This window comes from Barbus barbus (assembly GCF_936440315.1).
Source record: "Barbus barbus genome assembly, chromosome: 1".
In the NCBI taxonomy this organism is placed as follows: Eukaryota; Metazoa; Chordata; class Actinopteri; order Cypriniformes; family Cyprinidae; genus Barbus; species Barbus barbus.
The window spans coordinates 3,381,095-3,399,045 of record NC_136729.1 but is presented as its reverse complement, the minus strand read 5'-3'; the positions used below and the strand labels follow the sequence as shown (position 1 = coordinate 3,399,045).

Sequence of the window (17,951 nt, the reverse complement as noted above, 5' to 3'; positions counted from 1 at the left end):
TTGACAGACAGATGACAGAATATTTATTTTTGGGGGAACTAGTCATTTAACGTTAACAAAACACAGAGAAAAATCACTCACTATTCTTGACTGAAAATCTTTAATACAGTTGCTTTAGGAATCAGTCTGTGTGTTTTATTTTTATATTTGTTCATTCAATTTCATTGAATGCTCTGCTAAATACACCTATTGTACCTGAAAATAAAGCACTGTTTGTTTTATTTGTATATTATGTGTATTTGTATCTTTGTTCTTATTTTTTAATAAGAAAGATAAAATAATGACAAAGATTTTTATCTTCGCCCACTTTGGCCTAAATATCTGCCATGTCTTTTTTTTTTTTTTTTGTTACCTTGAAAGGCTTTGTCTTTCTAGTTTGGCTGTAATGCTCAGACAACTTGTAAAACCAACATGACTAAGAATCGTGATAAAATCGTGATATTTCAAAAAAAAACCGTGATATGATATTTTTCCCATATCGCCCACCCCTAGCTGGGCTACGATCAAGAAAAAAAAAGAGGTTTACTGTGAGCTCTGCAGATCAATGCCCACATATGCAGACAAGTAAGTTAGAGAAAAGTTAACGTGTATGAAACCTATGGTATGAACATAATATAATGAATTGCTGTGTGACTACGGAGAATGAATCCTATGCAATAGGTTTATTTGCACTTGTTTCATGTTTTTGCACAGTTTTGCTGCACTTTGCACTAAACCTACCTTAAAAAAAAAATGTTATTCATGTTGTTCAAGCAAACTGTTCTTTTTCGTGATTATTGGGATCAATACCCGACTCGTTGACCTGGGCCAGTGAACTTCAAAAGACACTGGCCCGGAGGGCCAGTGGCAAATTTCCCTTATTGTCTACCCCTGAATACCGTAAAACACATCTGAGGTAAAATGATTAGGCGGCTGATTTTTATGTTTTATTATTGGCTTTCAAAAAACCCCTTTGGGAAGGCCTGCCTTACTTTCCTCAGATCATTTCTGGCTAAATAACATATCATCATTGTGTTTTTGCAACATGCTTTACTCTAAAGCTCCACTGGAATCCACTGGAATTTGGGTTTACTAAAGGAGGACCAGTTGCGCAAATAGTTTTGATAAGTGTGATGTCAGCAGCGGGGTTCTTTAAAAGAGAAAGTCCTGCCAAAGTATACACAAACACTATCAACAGACGGACAAGCCAGTTTCTTTTTTACTCTTTATATGCTTATGCATTGATCGCTTAGTTAGAAATTCACAACGATGAAATTCACATCAGCAGCCTTTGTTTTTTTGACATGCATGACACTGCTGTTCACAACAGAAGGTAAGCAGAGTCATTTTGTGAATGTGACTGACAATATCCATTGTTTGTGATCATATTTTTTGGTACTTATTGTTTATTAAGGGTTTCAATATGCTAGTATGTGTTGAATAAATATTGTAAGAGCTTACAGAGATACTTATACTCTTATTTCTATCTTGTTTCATTAAGTCATCGCTGCCAGATTACATCTACGCTGCCCATGTCTTAAAACGTATTCGGGAAAACCAATTAACCCTAAACTAATACAGAAAGTGCAAATGATTCCTGCTGGAGCACAGTGCAAAAACATGGAGATTGTGTAAGTGTGACATAAAGCAGAGATAAATGCAATGCAGAAGTCTGAATGCATAGTGAAGTCAAATTAAAAATGTGACTTTGATGACCAGAAATTGCCCAACAAACGTATTTTTGTATTACAGTGCCACTCTGAAAAATGGACAGATGTGCCTCAATCCCAAAGATGAATGGGTGAAAAAGATCACCAAAGGATAATTTCCCATCTGTGTTTGCATGCAGAAGTTTATGGTTTTTCTTATTGTATGTTGTAGCACAAATGTTCTTTGCATTTTTCTGCAGACCTGTGAAATGCATCAGTTAAATGCAAATATACTCGTATCTATTCTGGGCGAAGCACATTTAAAATTTGCATGAAGAAAATGTCATTTTGGCTGAAATCAACATTGCTGGCTAACACTTTGGACAATTTTACACAATATGGACAATTTTGTAATGTAGAAAAAATATAAAACACATTTTTTGTTGTTGCTTTCTTTAGTTCTTTGTCCACTTCACTAAATATGATACGACCTGTTTTATACATTACATTCAAAATATTTTAAATTATTTTATTTTAGATTTAAACATTTGCAACATGACTGATTTGTTTTATTTTATACCTATAATAAATCTAAGAAAATTGCATTACTAATGAATAAAATCCAAAGAAGAAGGAAGGTCATATGGGTTTAGTGACATGAGTAAATGATCAGTTTATTCTGTGGTAAACTATTGCTCAAAAAAAAAAGAAAATTGACTTGTTTGTCATGCATTATGCCTCTAAAGTGATGCTGACCTCTTCCTTCATGTATATTTTGGCAGATTTATCTTTCCCGATAACATGATTCACTCGACATGTGTGCTTATCTCATGTAACTGCTGCTCTTTCCATGCAGCAGAATTAATTATTAGACCAATTTTGGATTTTTTCCACAGATTAAGAACTACTTGCAACACATAGAGCACAATTTCTGAACTGTTGGGTAGTGACCAAAAAAAAAAGATGAAATAATACAGTAAAATGCAACTACTGTTTAATTAAGTATACAGTGGTTAGGACAGCAAAATAAAGTGGGATATATATTATCATAAGTTTTTAAAAGGGAGTAAATACACTTCATTTTGCTATTGGTATTACTGTAAGTCAACAGTATTTTGTTGCAAATTCTTCTGTCCCTTCTATAAACTATTGTGCGCTGGAAATGATGTTGAAACTTATTACAAAGACACAGGAAATAACGCATTGAATACTTAAAGCAGCTGTTGGAAACACAAGAAACTCTCTGTGACATTTCATATTGACCCTCCTATTGTTCAGGGACTACTCAGATTCTTGTGAAACTTGTTCTGTATATGTCCCAACTGTTTAACATTTTACATTAATACAAATATTTGCACAATTTGAGACATTTGTTGTAAATAAAAGCATCTGGGCTCTTTTTTCTTCTACTTCTTTTTTAGCTGAGTTGAGGTTTTGCTCAGTAGCAGTACAGGTCCTTCTCAAAAAATTAGCATATTGTGATAAAGTTCATTATTTTCTGTAATGTACTGATAAACATTAGACTTTCATATATTTTAGATTCATTACAACACAACTGAAGTAGTTCAAGCCTTTTATTGTTTTAATATTGATGATCTCAAAAAATTTGCATATTTCATCCGACCAATAAAAGAAAAGTGTTTTTAATACAAAAAAAAAGTCAACCTTCAAATAATTATGTTCAGTTATGCACTCAATACTTGGTCGGGAATCCTTTTGCAGAAATGACTGCTTCAATGCGGCGTGGCATGGAGGCAATCAGCCTGTGGCACTGCTGAGGTGTTATGGAGGCCCAGGATGCTTCGATAGCGGCCTTAAGCTCATCCAGAGTGTTGGGTCTTGCGTCTCTCAACTTTCTCTTCACAATATCCCACAGATTCTCTATGGGGTTCAGGTCAGGAGAGTTGGCAGGCCAATTGAGCACAGTAATACCATGGTCAGTAAACCATTTACCAGTGGTTTTGGCACTGTGAGCAGGTGCCAGGTCGTGCTGAAAAATGAAATCTTCATCTCCATAAAGCTTTTCAGCAGATGGAAGCATGAAGTGCTCCAAAATCTCCTGATAGCTAGCTGCATTGACCCTGCCCTTGATAAAACACAGTGGACCAACACCAGCATCACTGACTGTGGGTACTTGACACTGGACTTCAGGCATTTTGGCATTTCCCTCTCCCCAGTCTTCCTCCAGACTCTGGCACCTTGATTTCCGAATGACATGCAAAATTTGCTTTCATCCGAAAAAAGTACTTTGGACCACTGAGCAACAGTCCAGTGCTGCTTCTCTGTAGCCCAGGTCAGGCGCTTCTGCCGCTGTTTCTGGTTCAAAAGTGGCTTGACCTGGGGAATGCGGCACCTGTAGCCCATTTCCTGCACACGCCTGTACACGGTGGCTCTGGATGTTTCTACTCCAGACTCAGTCCACTGCTTCCGCAGGTCCCCCAAGGTCTGGAATCGGTCCTTCTCCACAATCTTCCTCAGGGTCCGGTCACCTCTTCTCGTTGTGCTGCGTTTTCTGCCACACTTTTTCCTTCCCACAGACTTCCCACTGAGGTGCCTTGATACAGCACTCTGGGAGCAGCCTATTCGTTCAGAAATGTCTTTCTGTGTCTTACCCTCTTGCTTGAGGGTGTCAATGATGGCCTTCTGGACAGCAGTCAGGTCGGCAGTCTTACCCATGATTGCGGTTTTGAGTAATGAACCAGGCTGGGAGTTTTTAAAAGCCTCAGGAATCTTTTGCAGGTGTTTAGAGTTAATTAGTTGATTCAGATGATTAGGTTAATAGCTCGTTTAGAGAACCTTTTCATAATATGCTAATTTTTTGAGATAGGAATTTTGGGTTTTCATGAGCTGTATGCCAAAATCATCAATATTAAAACAATAAAAGGCTTGAACTACTTCAGTTGTGTTGTAATGAATCTAAAATATATGAAAGTCTAATGTTTATCAGTACATTACAGAAAATAATGAACTTTATCACAATATGCTAATTGTTTGAGAAGGACCTGTATAGATAGATAGATAGATAGATAGATAGATAGATAGATAGATAGATAGATAGATAGATAGATAGATAGATAGATAGATAGATAGATAGATAGATAGATCTCACTGAGAAACGGTGAATAATCCAATCAAATGTAAATGTTAAACACAATACAAATATCAAAGTAATATTTAATCAGTATCATATCATTAGCAGTCTATGATTATTAATGAACTGCTTTTGTTGCTTGTTTGTGTTAGTATCATTGAATAAAAGCATCTACTAAATGCTTAAATGTAATGTCAGTGCTTATAAATATTAATTATACAAATAGCAAGTATTAATAGAAATATTAGGTTATTAATCATATGGTTAATTGATTAACATTTTTAAAGTTTTATGTTAAAATTATTATTTATATCCAAATTAATTAATTAATATTATTTATATATTATTAATAATTAATATTAATACATTTTATATCATTTATTCAATATTCATATAATAATATATTCTAATTTAAAATTTTATAATGAACAATTTATTGATTTGTTTGGGCTATTTAAAAAAAAAGTCCACCTCTGGTAAGCAGTCAAATGCAAATCATGCACTGGACGTATCATTTGTGGGTAAAACAGTCTGGGACTCCAGGGGGATTCTGAACGTGGTAACCGGGCCGAACATGAGATGTGTCCAGATGAGCCACTGCTGATGAACATGTGAACAGATTCAAACCACATATTTACACACGAGCCTTCACACGCACACGAATAGACAGAACCACACACACAACAATTAGGGGAAGTGAAATAAAAACACTACTTTATGTATCACGAGGTCTTTAAAATCATAATATATAAAGCTGTGCAGCAGCCCAAATAGCAGCATATTATCTTCAGAGTTTCTACACAGAAATAGACTGCTTCAACCATCATGAATGCCTTCCTGATGTTAACCATTATTGGAGCCAGCATCGTTCTGTCCGATGGTAAGCTTCATCTTCACTATTTGTTTATCCTCCCTGAAACCCTCACAGAATTTGTAATGGTTTCAATGGTTATAATGGGAATTCTACTGGTTTTAATGGAAACTGTAATGGACCCTGTTGGTCTCTACTGGTAATTGGTCGCCTTCTATTGGTGGCTTGTTAAAACCAATAAATCCTAATGGAGTATGTCCCAAAACAGACAGGAAACCATTTTTAAATGGTTTTAATGGCTAAAAGTTGATGGTTTGTAATGTTTGTAATCGCATTTGTAGTGGAAACCATTGGAATTTCTGTGATGTTTCTATTGTTTTTGTTTGTTTTAGCAGGGATATTTAACTTAAATCACTAATTATCTGGCTTGTTGATGGTCTACAGGTCGAAGCCAGATCCACTGGCAATAGAAGCCATGTGAAGTTTCTCCAGCAGGACAAATATTTAATGCTATTTCTAAAAAATACTCTCTCGACTCTATTCTTATTTCAACAAAGTGCCAATAAGCGACTGTATGTATTTTCCCTGACGGTTGAGTGGAACTCGCTTGAACCAGTTTGATTCGAAACAAATGATTGGCAAATTTTTCAAAGCTTCATGAAGTAGTGCTTCAAAAGCGACCCTCACTACAGTGATTTTGAAACTGATATTTCCAGTGTTGGGGTAACGCATTACAAGTAACGTGAGTTACGTAATCAGATTACTTTTTTAAAATGCCTAGTAAAGTAACAAATTACTTTTAATTTAGAGGGAAATATCTGAGTTACTTTTTCAAATAATTAAAGCCAGCTACTTTGTCTCCCATGTATTGACTGACAGCTCTCGTGTTGCCATGTTGAGAGAAATCAGGAGTAGGCTAAGTGCAGAGGCGTTGTGAGCATTGTGTGCACATGATGCTTACTGTAGTTCTAGACTAAATATGAACATATATTTAGTATTTACTCATCTCATTTGAAAAATACAGATTCAGTATTCCTCAAAATAAATAAAACAGCCAAATGCAAACTCAGAATATTATACAAACCTGCAATAATTTAGTATGTTAAATAAGACAAATGTCATTTAGGCTATGCATTTAGTCCCATTTTATATAATGAATGCATCATATTCTTCATGCAATTTGTTTGAGCTGCACTCTCTTCTGTACAGACATGAATTTACATTTCCTTCAGCCTGAGGATAGATAAATAGCTTTTTCTTTGTAAAATAGCTTTTTCTCTTAAAACAAATAAGCAAGCCCTGCCCAGATTTAAAAAGTATAACTCAAAAGTAACGTAATGCATTGCTGTCCATAAAAAGTACCGTAATTAACGCAATATTGTAATGCATTACTTTTAAAAGTAACTTTCCCCAAAACTGAATATTTCAAGCCATGTACAGTATGTTTCGCTCGAAATGTGACCAGTGACTCTCATGTGAGTCCCTGTACATCTACATTTCACTACACTTCCATGGAACCGTGATGACCTTAGCGTCACATTTCCTCAAAACTGTTGCATGCTAGGGTACTATTTTGCACAAATCACATGTCAGTGTACCGTTGTGTAATTGCTGGATGCAGTTTCCCAGCCGACTGACAGTGGTGTCGTTCCTCCCCAGCCGTGCAGCCTCTGGGCACAGGTTACAACAGCCGCTGTGTGTGTGTGAGGCTGGAGTCGCGGATCATCCCTCAGGAGAACCTGCGCCGCGTGGAGATCCTGCCCAGAGGCCCACACTGCAAGACCACTGAGGTTATGTAAGTATTTCTGCAAACCAGTGACGCATCCTACCAAAGTATTTCAATTCACCTCTCAATTATGAGACTTGACGTTGTAAATGTCTGAGAATGTGTTTTGATTTTGCATAGGTCTATAATATTGCAACTTATGTATTGAGCATAAATTTCATTAGCTGATCATTATTTACACATGTGACCATGGAGCACAAAACCAGTCATAAGGGTCAGTTTTTTGAAAGAAAGATGTATACATCCTCTGAAAGTGGAATAAATAAGCTTTCCATTGATGTATGGTTTGTTAGGACAATATTTGGCCGAAAATCTTTGAAAATCTGGAATCTTAAATATTGAGAAAATCGCTTTTAAAGTTGTCTAAATGAAGTTCTTAGCATTAATGCATATTACTAATCAAAATTAAGTTTTTATATATTTATGGTAGGAAATTTACAAAATATCTTCATGGAACATGATCTTTAATTAATATTCTAATATCCTAGGGTCATATATTTATACACCGGGTTGTATATGAATACACTCCTTGAAGTTCTAATCAATCTTTTTATTTGAACCCAAATCACAGCCGAGGTGCTTTCGAAAGAAGCCTCTTCTGCTCACCAAGGCTGTATTTATTTGATCAAAAATGCTGTAAAAAATAACAAAACATTTTTCAAAATAATGAAATATTATTACATTTAAAATAACTGTTTTCTATTGAAATACATGTTGAAATGTAATTTATTCTTGTAATACAAAGCTGAATTTTCAGCATTGCTCAGAAATTATTCTATTATGTTGATTTGCTGCTCAAAAACATTTATTATTATTATTATTAATGTAGAAAGCCATTGTGCTGCGTAATGTTGAATAGGAAGTTCAAACGTTTATTTTAAATATAAATCTTTTGTAACATTAAAAAATAACTTTTCACTTTTTAACAATTGAATGCATCCTTGCTAATCAACCTATCCATTACTTTTTTTGACTCCAAACTTTTTAACTGTAGTGAAAAGTCTACATAAATGTAATACATAGTTTTTATCTCTTCAGTGCTGGTTTGTCGAGTGGAGAGAGGATCTGTCTGAACCCCAGGACACCATGGGTTAAGAAACTCGTTCTGTTCATTGAGAGAAAGGAGCGAGTGATCAAGAAAGTGTAAAGGTTGTTTATGATGTAACCCTTTGATTTTCACTACTCTCAACAGTTTACTTGTCTCTGACATCTTTTTGGTTCCTTCAGAATAAGATTTCTGTTTTTTTGTCTTGTAATTTCTCAAGAAATCATTTTCTCCAGCAGGTTTTCTTGCATATTAAATTTCACAGTGCATGATTTCAGTCCAGATGGAGTTTAAATGAGAGCCTGATGCGATCATTAAATCACAAACCTCATTCTTTATCAAAAACATATGTATTGTGGGAGATTCTGACAATCCACTTACCAAAGAAATTCACATGTTTTCTTGGGATTTTATTTGATTTGATTTATTGCTCATGAGAACGTAGTGCTTATTATTTTGATTCACAGAAGCAGCATGCAGCTGATTTTCACCTGTTATCAGTTTGATTGTATTTGTATTAGGGATGCACGATATTATCGGAGTGATATCGGAATCGGCCGATAAAGGCTTTAAATATTAATATCGGCATCGGCCTGATATGAAAGATTATGCCGATATGTCTTGCCGATAAGAGGAATAGATTAACTCACATGTACTCAGGGAGTGCTAGTGATTAGATCATTTAGATTTAGACTGTGTTTCTGATTAAATAAAGCAGTAATTGATGTCATAAAATAATGTGTATGTTTTGATTTAATGGTCAGAAGCTATAGCTTACATGGGGAAACAAAATCACAAATATGACACTATAATTTTAAATATACTGATTTATTCATTAATGTGTAATGTGTTTTAATTTTTAAACCAATCATGAGCTCTAAAAGATTTTTTATTTTAGACCATCTACAAATTATGGAGGGAAAATGCAGCGATTGATATAGTTTATATATAGTTATTTTCAAAGCTTCCGTGTACTGTAAAAAAAAACTAAATTTTTTATTTAATTCTAATAAATAAGTTCTTGTTAAAAACTAACCAAAATTAAAAATATTTTGCTTATAATTTCTGTACAGGAGAGACTTGGTGTTTCCAAACAAAAGGAAATATATCGGCATCGGCCAAAAATGAGTTGAAAAATATCGGCATATCGGATATCGGCAAAAATTCAACATCATGCATCCCTAATTTGTATGTAAAGATAAAAGATTATTCCACAGATATGAGTATTTCCACGCTTCATCCTTCACAAAACTGCCACCACATCGCAAAACCCGTGTGTCTAAAATAAGATATGCTTTCTGAAAGCATTCTCTGTTTTACCTTTACATTCATATATATATATATATACATACATATATATGTGATAGACAAATATTGTTGGCAGGAGCTCGTCGTCTGTCCAGGTGAGACTCATTTAGTTATGGTGGTTTGTGTGAATGAGGGTTTCTTCCAAACAATCAAACACATGAACTCTCTCTTTGTCACATGCAGAAACTGGGATTCCTCAATAAAGACACTTATCATAAATGTCTCTGAACTCAAACGCCTCGTCTGGCATTTTTATCAGGCTTTGCACTATTACGCATTGATGTCGTAATCTCTTTGTGATTATGAATCACTTACGTTGTAGGCTATCTTGCAAATTCCTTTGAATCATAAAAGCTTCTGGTAAATAATACATGGAAATAATGTGGAACTCAGAAACTATTTAATAAAGATATATAACAAAGTCCAAGTATAGCAAAATAACATGATAGTGCTGGCAAACAATTAATCATGATTAATCACATCCTGTTACGTGTGTGTTCCTCCTCAGTTTCCGTTTTGTCCTTATTTGGCATTTCCTGTCCTTGTTTAGTTAATCATTGTTTTTTCCATTCACCTGTTTTGTGTTAATCTTCTCGTTTACTCCTTTGTTTCCGTTTCTTTATAAGCATTCAGTTTCGTTGTAGTCTTGGTCCAGTCTTAAAGTAATGTTAAGTGTAACCTTTGTTGGAAGCGTTTTTTCTCTGCTCTTCATCATTAAAATTACTATTCGTCGAATTCCTGATTCCTGTGTTCTCTTGGAGAGACGTCACATTACACATCCGAAATAAAAGCTTCTGTTTACATAATATGTGTGCACTGTGTATATTTATTATGTATATTTAAACACACATGCATGTTATAAAAATGTTACATTTATATATTAAATATATTTATATATAATATAAATTATATGAATATAAATATATATATATATATATATATGTGTGTGTGTGTGTGTGTAAATATTTTCAAAATATATACTGTATGTGTGTGTATTTATATATGCATAATAAATATACACAGTACACCCACATATGTAAACAGAAACTTTTATTTCGGATGTAATTAATCATGATTAATCGTTTGACAGCACTAGAAAATACTGTAAAATGTACTGTAATGTAGGCTATATAAACCACGTAAACATATAAAACATCAAAACAAAAAATAATTTGTTGCTAGACAGGTATAAGTGGATATGCATGAGTTAATGACCAGAAAACAATAAATCGGCTTTTGGATACTAAATTTGTTCCAACAGATGTGAAATTTGGTAAATAATAATAAATACCAGTAAAATATTTGCTGTGTTGAAGTAATAATACTTTTAAAAATAATAATAATAATAACATAAACATTTTACCTTTTAACAATAATGCAAACTCCACAAGCAGATGTACAGAAACAAATAAATCAAATAGCACAAAAACAAATTAAGAATGTATATGGGTTATATTATATAAAACCATATTGAATTTATTGACAATTTATTGTTTTAAGTCATTTAAAAAATGCAGCTGTTTTTTTTTTATTATTATTCATAAAAATCAGTTTATGAATGTACATATAATTGTAAGTCTATAAGCTTAAGTTGTCTTCTTCTATTATTGACCCAAATTGTACACAATCCCAAACAGAAATTCAGTAAAACAGTTGATCTTGCAATAGTTACTTCATTATTATTATTATTAAACAACGAAATTTACAGATGAATCAAGACATCCAAATAAACAACATAAAACATGGTGAACAGGGGTTATAAAACTTACATTAAAATACAGCACAAACAATAGGAGGGAAAAACAGCAATTACAAAGTATTACTTTCACTTAGCTTTATTCTGTGCAGTACAGCGTGGTAGTTGCGTCATCACAGTGCGACCGAGTAGCGCGAGACGATGCACCTAAATATCCAAGGTGGTGTTTGTGTGGTTTACAAGGTTTAGGAATTGAGATGTTTATGTATCTAATGTATTTAAGTTACTCTTTGCTTCCGCTTTCAGTTTGGCGGAGGTTATCTTTAGCAGCGTAACGTCAAACTTACTTTCACTTTGTTTACTCATCCTCATTTTATCGTGACACAGCCTAACGTTACATTTATATTCGAAGCGTTTTGATGTGATTGTCGGTGCTTTGTGGGGAATATACATTCATCCCACTTTATACATTAAACCAAATGGAAGAAGAGAGCTGTAGCCGTGCAGAAGAAGTCGATTTATTGGAGATCCTGCTCATCGATGCGGAGCTCGCGCCCGTGTGTGACAGAAGAGAGGAGACCTCGTGCTCTGTAAGCTGACACTGAGGCATAATTCAGAGATAAATGAATTTCTCTGTGTGTCACCTGTTTCACTGCTTCTGCAGAAGAATGTCCTGCGCAAGCAGCGGAACTGGGAGAGGAGACTGGAGTCCAAGAAAAGCAAGAGAAAAGAGGAGAAACAGAGAAAGAAGCTGAACAAACTAAATAAAGGTGATCTGGGTTTTAATGCATCATGTTACCTGACAATCTTACTGTGTGAAGTACATGCTCATGTCCCACTCACACATGTCTATATTGAATTTACCATTAGTGCTGTTATTGTCCGATCCTAACTAACCATGTCAAATGATGTATAAATCTCAATTTTAAAAAAAATTACCCTTATGACTGATTTTGTTGTTTAGGGTCACATATTGTATTACATACAATACAGTTAGACTGCTTCCTAAATGATTAGATGTTTATCTTGCAGATGTGAATGAGTTGCAGCTCAGTAAACGCGTCATTAAAGCGATAACCAAAGAGAGACTGGAGGAGGCCAGAGGAGCAGGACCTGGCCTGTGTGTTGATCTCGGCATGACTGACTGTCTGTCTGCCAAAGTGAGATTTACTAATCAAGCTCTGCAGTCTGACAGCTCGATACCTGACCCTGATGGCTTGATAAGTAGAGTCAGATGTTTATTTATTCGTACTTTTGTCACAGGAAATCAGCCGTCTTGCATGTCAGATCAGGCGCCTCTACGGATGCAATAAGAAAGCCTTGCAGCCTTTCCGCATATTTCTGACCGAGTTAAAAGAGGACAGTCTTCTGCATAAGGAATGTGTTCGGATGAATGACGGCTTCCTGAATTATTTGGTTAGTCTACTCTTAATTTTAAAACCTTCAATAGTAAAAGCAGAATCGTACAGTAAACAGGTTTTGTTGTTGCGTCTCTGAATCCCACAGATTGATGTGACTGAGGAGAGCTGGTTTCAACTGTTTCCCTCTGAAGATGTGATATATTTAACCCCGGACGCAACTGAAGGTTCATATCACACATATTCTATATCGCATTAGTTAAAAGTCAACATGAAATCAAAATCTAGCCTATTTACTTTTTTAAATGCATGGTCCTGGTTATATTGTGCATGATTCATTGGCGCACACTGCATCAGATGTGATAATGTTTGTCTTTGTGGCATTTTTATCAAAATTATATATGAACCTAATGTAATATGAAACAACTTGAATATCATTTATGTATTATTATTATTATTATATTTCTTAATATTTTTTATGGTTTTTATTTTTATATTTCACTTCAATTTTGTTCTTTTAATTAGTTTATATACATATATATAAAATGTTATTATTTTGATAATTTTTACATTATTTTATTTAGGTTTTAGTAATTTTAGTACGTCATCTAAGGTTGTTTTTTTTAAAGTGTTAGTTTTTTATCTGTTATTCATATTTTATTTTATTTTATTTCAGCTTTAATTCAGTTACCGAAACCCATTTTCAATTGTTTTCATTTTAGTTAACAATAACACTGCCTTAAACAACATCCGTGTCATTTTTCCACATTGAATATTGTGTTCCAATCATAAATGAGTGGGATGCGGAAGTAAAATTGGTTGATTGTGATATTATAAGGTCATTAAATCGTAAAGTTAAGATAAAATGAATGTGAATGCTACAATAAGTAACTTACACGACCTTATTTCTTTCATTTTAGTTCTGTAAATATTTAACAAGTTTCCCTGTTAGCTTTAGAGCACGTGGAGGAAGATAAAGTCTACATCCTTGGAGGTTTAGTGGATGAAACCATACAAAAGGTGAGGCTCATAATTGTGTTCATATCGTCATTTATTAAAGGTACATTAATGAGAAACAGCTAAACTAAACATGATCTCATGCTGTATTCTTTAAGAGAATAAGCTACACGAGGGCAAAAGAGCTCGGCGTTCGCATGGCTCGGCTGCCGATTGACGAGTACATGGTGAAGAGACAAAACCCCAAAAACTTCCACTCCAAAATCCTTGCTATCAATCAAGGTGACACCATTCTCTGACTCAGCTTTTACATACTGCCATCATAACCCCGTAGTGAAACTCAGTGTATAATTAGCATGTGCTGATGTGTTCCAGTGTTTGAAATCCTTCTGACATTTCGGGACACTAAAGACTGGACTAAAGCGCTTGCTGCTGGAATACCTCCAGGAAAAGGTTACATGGTGGCATCTACGGACATAAACCCTCCAGAAGAGCTGTAGACACGCACACGCTTGGGTTTCATAGAGTTTATAAGGCCTTGAGCCTATAATAGTGTTATGAACTCATCTATATATTAGATGACTGAAGTGACTTCAACTCAGAATACTTGACTGCATCTTTCGTATCATGTTTCTTTTATTTTGAAATGCTCTAAATCGTTTGTCTCAGGGATGGTTTTTGCACAAACTGTCTAAATACTGAGCTGATGAATATTTTGTCAGCATTAAAGCCACTGGTTAACACTGCTATATGCAAGGATCACATAATAAGTGATAAAGTAATAACTACGTCTGTGTTTAATTTTTTGTTGAAAGCTGTCTTTCAGTATCAAACATAGAGGCTGTTAGATTTACTGTAAACATTGTTTAATCTAAAGCATTAGGAACATAACATTGGGCCTTTATCTTTGTAATAAGCAATCTTGACTAAAAATGCATTTTTGGTTAATTAGTTAAGCATCAGCGTGACCTATTGGCTGATGTTTGTAACTGCATACTGTATTGCCTTCACCAAAGCCCACTGAAGATTGTATGTACATAAAAGAATAGTTCACCCAAAACGAAAATTGGCTGAAAATGTACTCACCCTCAGGCCATCCAAGATCTAGATGAGTTTGCTTCTTCATCAGATTTGGAGAAATGTGTCTCTGCATCAGTGTCTCAGTAATGGATGCTCTGCAGTGAATGGGTGCCGTCAGAATAAGAGTCCAAACAGCTGATAAAAACATCACAATAATCCACACCACTCCAGTCCATCAGTTAACATCTTGTGAAGTGAAAATCTATGTTTGTAAGAAACAAATCCATCAATAAGACGTTTTAACATTTTCAGCAACTTTTCATTTTGAGTGAACTACTCAAACACCTAACTTTTATATTCCTTCAAAAGATTAGATAGATTTAGATTAGATTCAACTTTATTGTCACTGTGCAGAGTACAAGTACAGAGCCAATGAAATGCAGTTAGCATCTAACCAGAAGTGCAAATAACAAAGTATATAAATAAATATAAAAAATGTGTATATACATCAAGTTTTATGACATATAATGCAAGTTATGAGGTGGAGAGACTAGCTCAGGGCAAATGACTGCATACAACGTAGGTTGCAAGGAAGTATAAACAGAAGGTGCATTATACAGTGAGGTATGTAAGTAGCATATGTTTATATATGGCCAATGACCTTAACGGCATCCGGAGGTAGAGATGTGCAAAATATCAGAAATGTGCAAAATAACAGGAAACAATAAGAACATTGTGAGTGAGGCGTGCAGACAGGTTATTGCTTTTTTTTTTTTTTTGTATATATTTTTGTATAATGCCATTTTTGTCAAATATACTGTAATTTAAAAATTGTAGTGCAAGTGTAACTAAAATATTAATGCGCCAATTGCCAATGAAAACGATTGGTTTGCCACTGGAAAGGATTGCGTGCATTTAGAATTATTTATTATTAGTTTCTCATTTAAACATAAATTCACAGTTTATCCAAATGTGCCTAAATATATGCTGACAAACAGATTTATCTAAAAATCCAGGAGGATAATGGATCTGGTGAACCCCTTAACAAGTGTCTAATGGTTTTAACGGATCTATAATGAAAGGTCATTTTTAATTAACATGTTATTAATGTGTATCATTTAAAAAGGAAAGTGCTATTTAATCTCTTCTGATCGTAAGTGATATAAAGATATAAATACAACTACATTTAATTGGTGGATTAGAACAACCTTGATTTAACCTGACATTTTAAACACAATTTGTATAGAATATCTTAAAATAAATAAATATATATATATATATATATCTAATAAAGCAAGAAGCCGTGGTTTACAGTAAGGGGCCGTAGCTGTTATTAATTCACTGTAAACCACGGCTTCACGGGGCTTATTACTTTTATAAAACAGTTATTTCATGTAATAAGGTTTCACAAAATAAAACACTTATTAATAAAAGCATTATTTTCCCGCCAAACAGTAGCTTCGCAGAAACGGTTGTGGTTCTAATAAAGCGGTTGCCAAGCAACACACAAATGTAAACAAAGATTTTAATTAGTAGAATAATTTATTAACAACAGCTTCAACATATACTTTACTCGCTCAAAATTAAAACTTATCAATTACACGAATTTTACATCTGAAAAAAACCACTCGGATCATGCACCCCTCCTCAATGATTCATAACGAATCAAAGAACGTTCATCAATGATAGTAATCCGAGAATAAATCACAGATTATTACCCGATTCACGCTCAGAGGAGCACACTATCACTCATCATCGTGGTTTGGGAAACGCAACACTTTCGAAACACATTTCCTAGTTAGAAACTATAGAAATGATCCCTGAAAGTATAGTCTTACCTTCTCGAAGCGCGCGGCCGGAACGCCCTCAAAGGCGCGAGGAGGCTCGAAGACGGTAGTGCGTGATGACGTCACCGCGGCGCCTTCCAACCGGTGAGAAAAACAACGCGCCAAACTCCTCGCTTTAAGAGGGCATATCGCTATAAAAGAGCACGGTTCGTACTAAAAGACCACACATATTCACTGTATAATGATGTAAACAGGTTGATTTGATAAAGTCCACAAAGTTAAACGCGACTTCAGTATAGTCTGATGAAGCAGCGGTGACTTAAACATCATTTATTGAATTCCACCAACCCTTAACTTTTTGTGACGACGCATTCATTATTATATGTTTAAGCACTTAGTCACTGAATTAAATGTTATTTCGTTCAATAAAGCATGTGGAACATAAACTAAAGTTGCAAATATTGCCATTACCCACAATCCTCCTCGGTGTCAGCTTCCTTTTCCTGCTGAGCAGCTGTATATTTGAGATCAACCCAGTACTTTAAGGTTAATACAGCTACGGTTGGAAACTGTAATACATATTAGTATATCTGAATTATAGAGGAGCCTACATATAAATGTTTATGCCTCAGATAACTAAGTCCTGTCATGCAACGCCACTTCAGCCTGCAGTTACATATTTCCTCCAGCAGGTGTTTAGAGTTAATAACATATACTGTATATTCTAAACATACCACTACTACTGTTTCTAACATATGACAGAAACAGTAAAAATATGCTAGTAGCCAAATAATACTTACGGGATTCACAACGTTATTTAGAATATTATATATATATAATTTATTTAGGCTATTTACGGCCTTGGATATCCAGGGATCAGAATGTAAATGTGATCTAAAATGTATTTCTTTCTTTCTTTTTGGAGGAAATTATTGTAATATTGGGTTTTACATTTACCAACGGTATATTTATTCTGGGCTGCAGATATAAGAGGTCTTGGCTGCAACAGTGTACACTTGACAATTTTTTAATAGGACAAGCTAATCTTGTTATTTTCAAGTCTCATCAGTGTAAACAATCCGGTGAAGATGTGAGTTTAGTAACTCTGTTTAAGTCTTTAGTGGAGTCCAGATATACCTATTATAAACATACCAACATAAATGTGATCTAAAATTCATTCATTCATCCATTTATGGCTTTGGATATGCAGAGATCGGAATCTAAACATGATCTAAATGACAGATGTCTGATTTAAACACAGAGAGCAGGATGGTGCTTGTATGATGATAGTTATTATGATCTGGGTTTGAAGACTTATGAGTCACTTGATAGATCTAACGTGTGACTTTTGGTAAAAAGTTTTTATGCCCAACATATGTTTTAAATTTCATGCCAGACTGGGAATATGATGGATATATGAATTCCTTATGAATTGCAGCAGTCTTTTTACTCGGATTTTAAACG

General features: G+C 34.5%; 2 protein-coding genes across 2 annotated transcripts; both read left to right on the top strand.

Moving 5' to 3' along the window:
• The first annotated feature begins 5,460 nt into the window (after nucleotides 1-5,460).
• LOC306844011 (interleukin-8-like) lies at nucleotides 5,461-10,472 on the top strand. Its single transcript, XM_079375822.1, has 3 exons — nucleotides 5,461-5,599; nucleotides 7,190-7,325; nucleotides 8,355-10,472. The coding sequence occupies exons 1-3, from the start codon at nucleotides 5,545-5,547 to the stop codon at nucleotides 8,461-8,463; spliced, it is 300 nt and encodes a 99-aa protein (XP_079231948.1). The 5' UTR covers nucleotides 5,461-5,544; the 3' UTR covers nucleotides 8,464-10,472.
• A 1,053-nt stretch (nucleotides 10,473-11,525) lies between these two features.
• LOC306869374 (tRNA methyltransferase 10 homolog B-like) lies at nucleotides 11,526-15,599 on the top strand. The gene is made up of 8 exons (XM_079416132.1): nucleotides 11,526-11,955; nucleotides 12,030-12,135; nucleotides 12,398-12,525; nucleotides 12,629-12,781; nucleotides 12,872-12,950; nucleotides 13,676-13,743; nucleotides 13,839-13,962; nucleotides 14,056-15,599. Exons 1-8 carry the CDS (start codon nucleotides 11,845-11,847, stop codon nucleotides 14,178-14,180), a joined length of 894 nt encoding a protein of 297 aa, XP_079272258.1. The 5' UTR covers nucleotides 11,526-11,844; the 3' UTR covers nucleotides 14,181-15,599.
• The last annotated feature ends 2,352 nt before the right edge of the window (nucleotides 15,600-17,951 follow it).

Bases quoted from the DNA above. Each gene is read 5' to 3' on its own strand.
- LOC306844011 (XM_079375822.1), top strand. From the start codon at position 5,545: ATGAATGCCTTCCTGATGTTAACCATTATTGGAGCCAGCATCGTTCTG. The intron at 5,600-7,189 runs GTAAGCTTCATC...GTTCCTCCCCAG, and splicing joins CAGCATCGTTCTGTCCGATG to CCGTGCAGCCTCTGGGCACA. The intron at 7,326-8,354 runs GTAAGTATTTCT...TTATCTCTTCAG, and splicing joins TGCAAGACCACTGAGGTTAT to TGCTGGTTTGTCGAGTGGAG.
- LOC306869374 (XM_079416132.1), top strand. From the start codon at position 11,845: ATGGAAGAAGAGAGCTGTAGCCGTGCAGAAGAAGTCGATTTATTGGAG. The intron at 12,951-13,675 runs GTTCATATCACA...TTTCCCTGTTAG, and splicing joins AACCCCGGACGCAACTGAAG to CTTTAGAGCACGTGGAGGAA. The intron at 13,963-14,055 runs GTGACACCATTC...GATGTGTTCCAG, and splicing joins AATCCTTGCTATCAATCAAG to TGTTTGAAATCCTTCTGACA.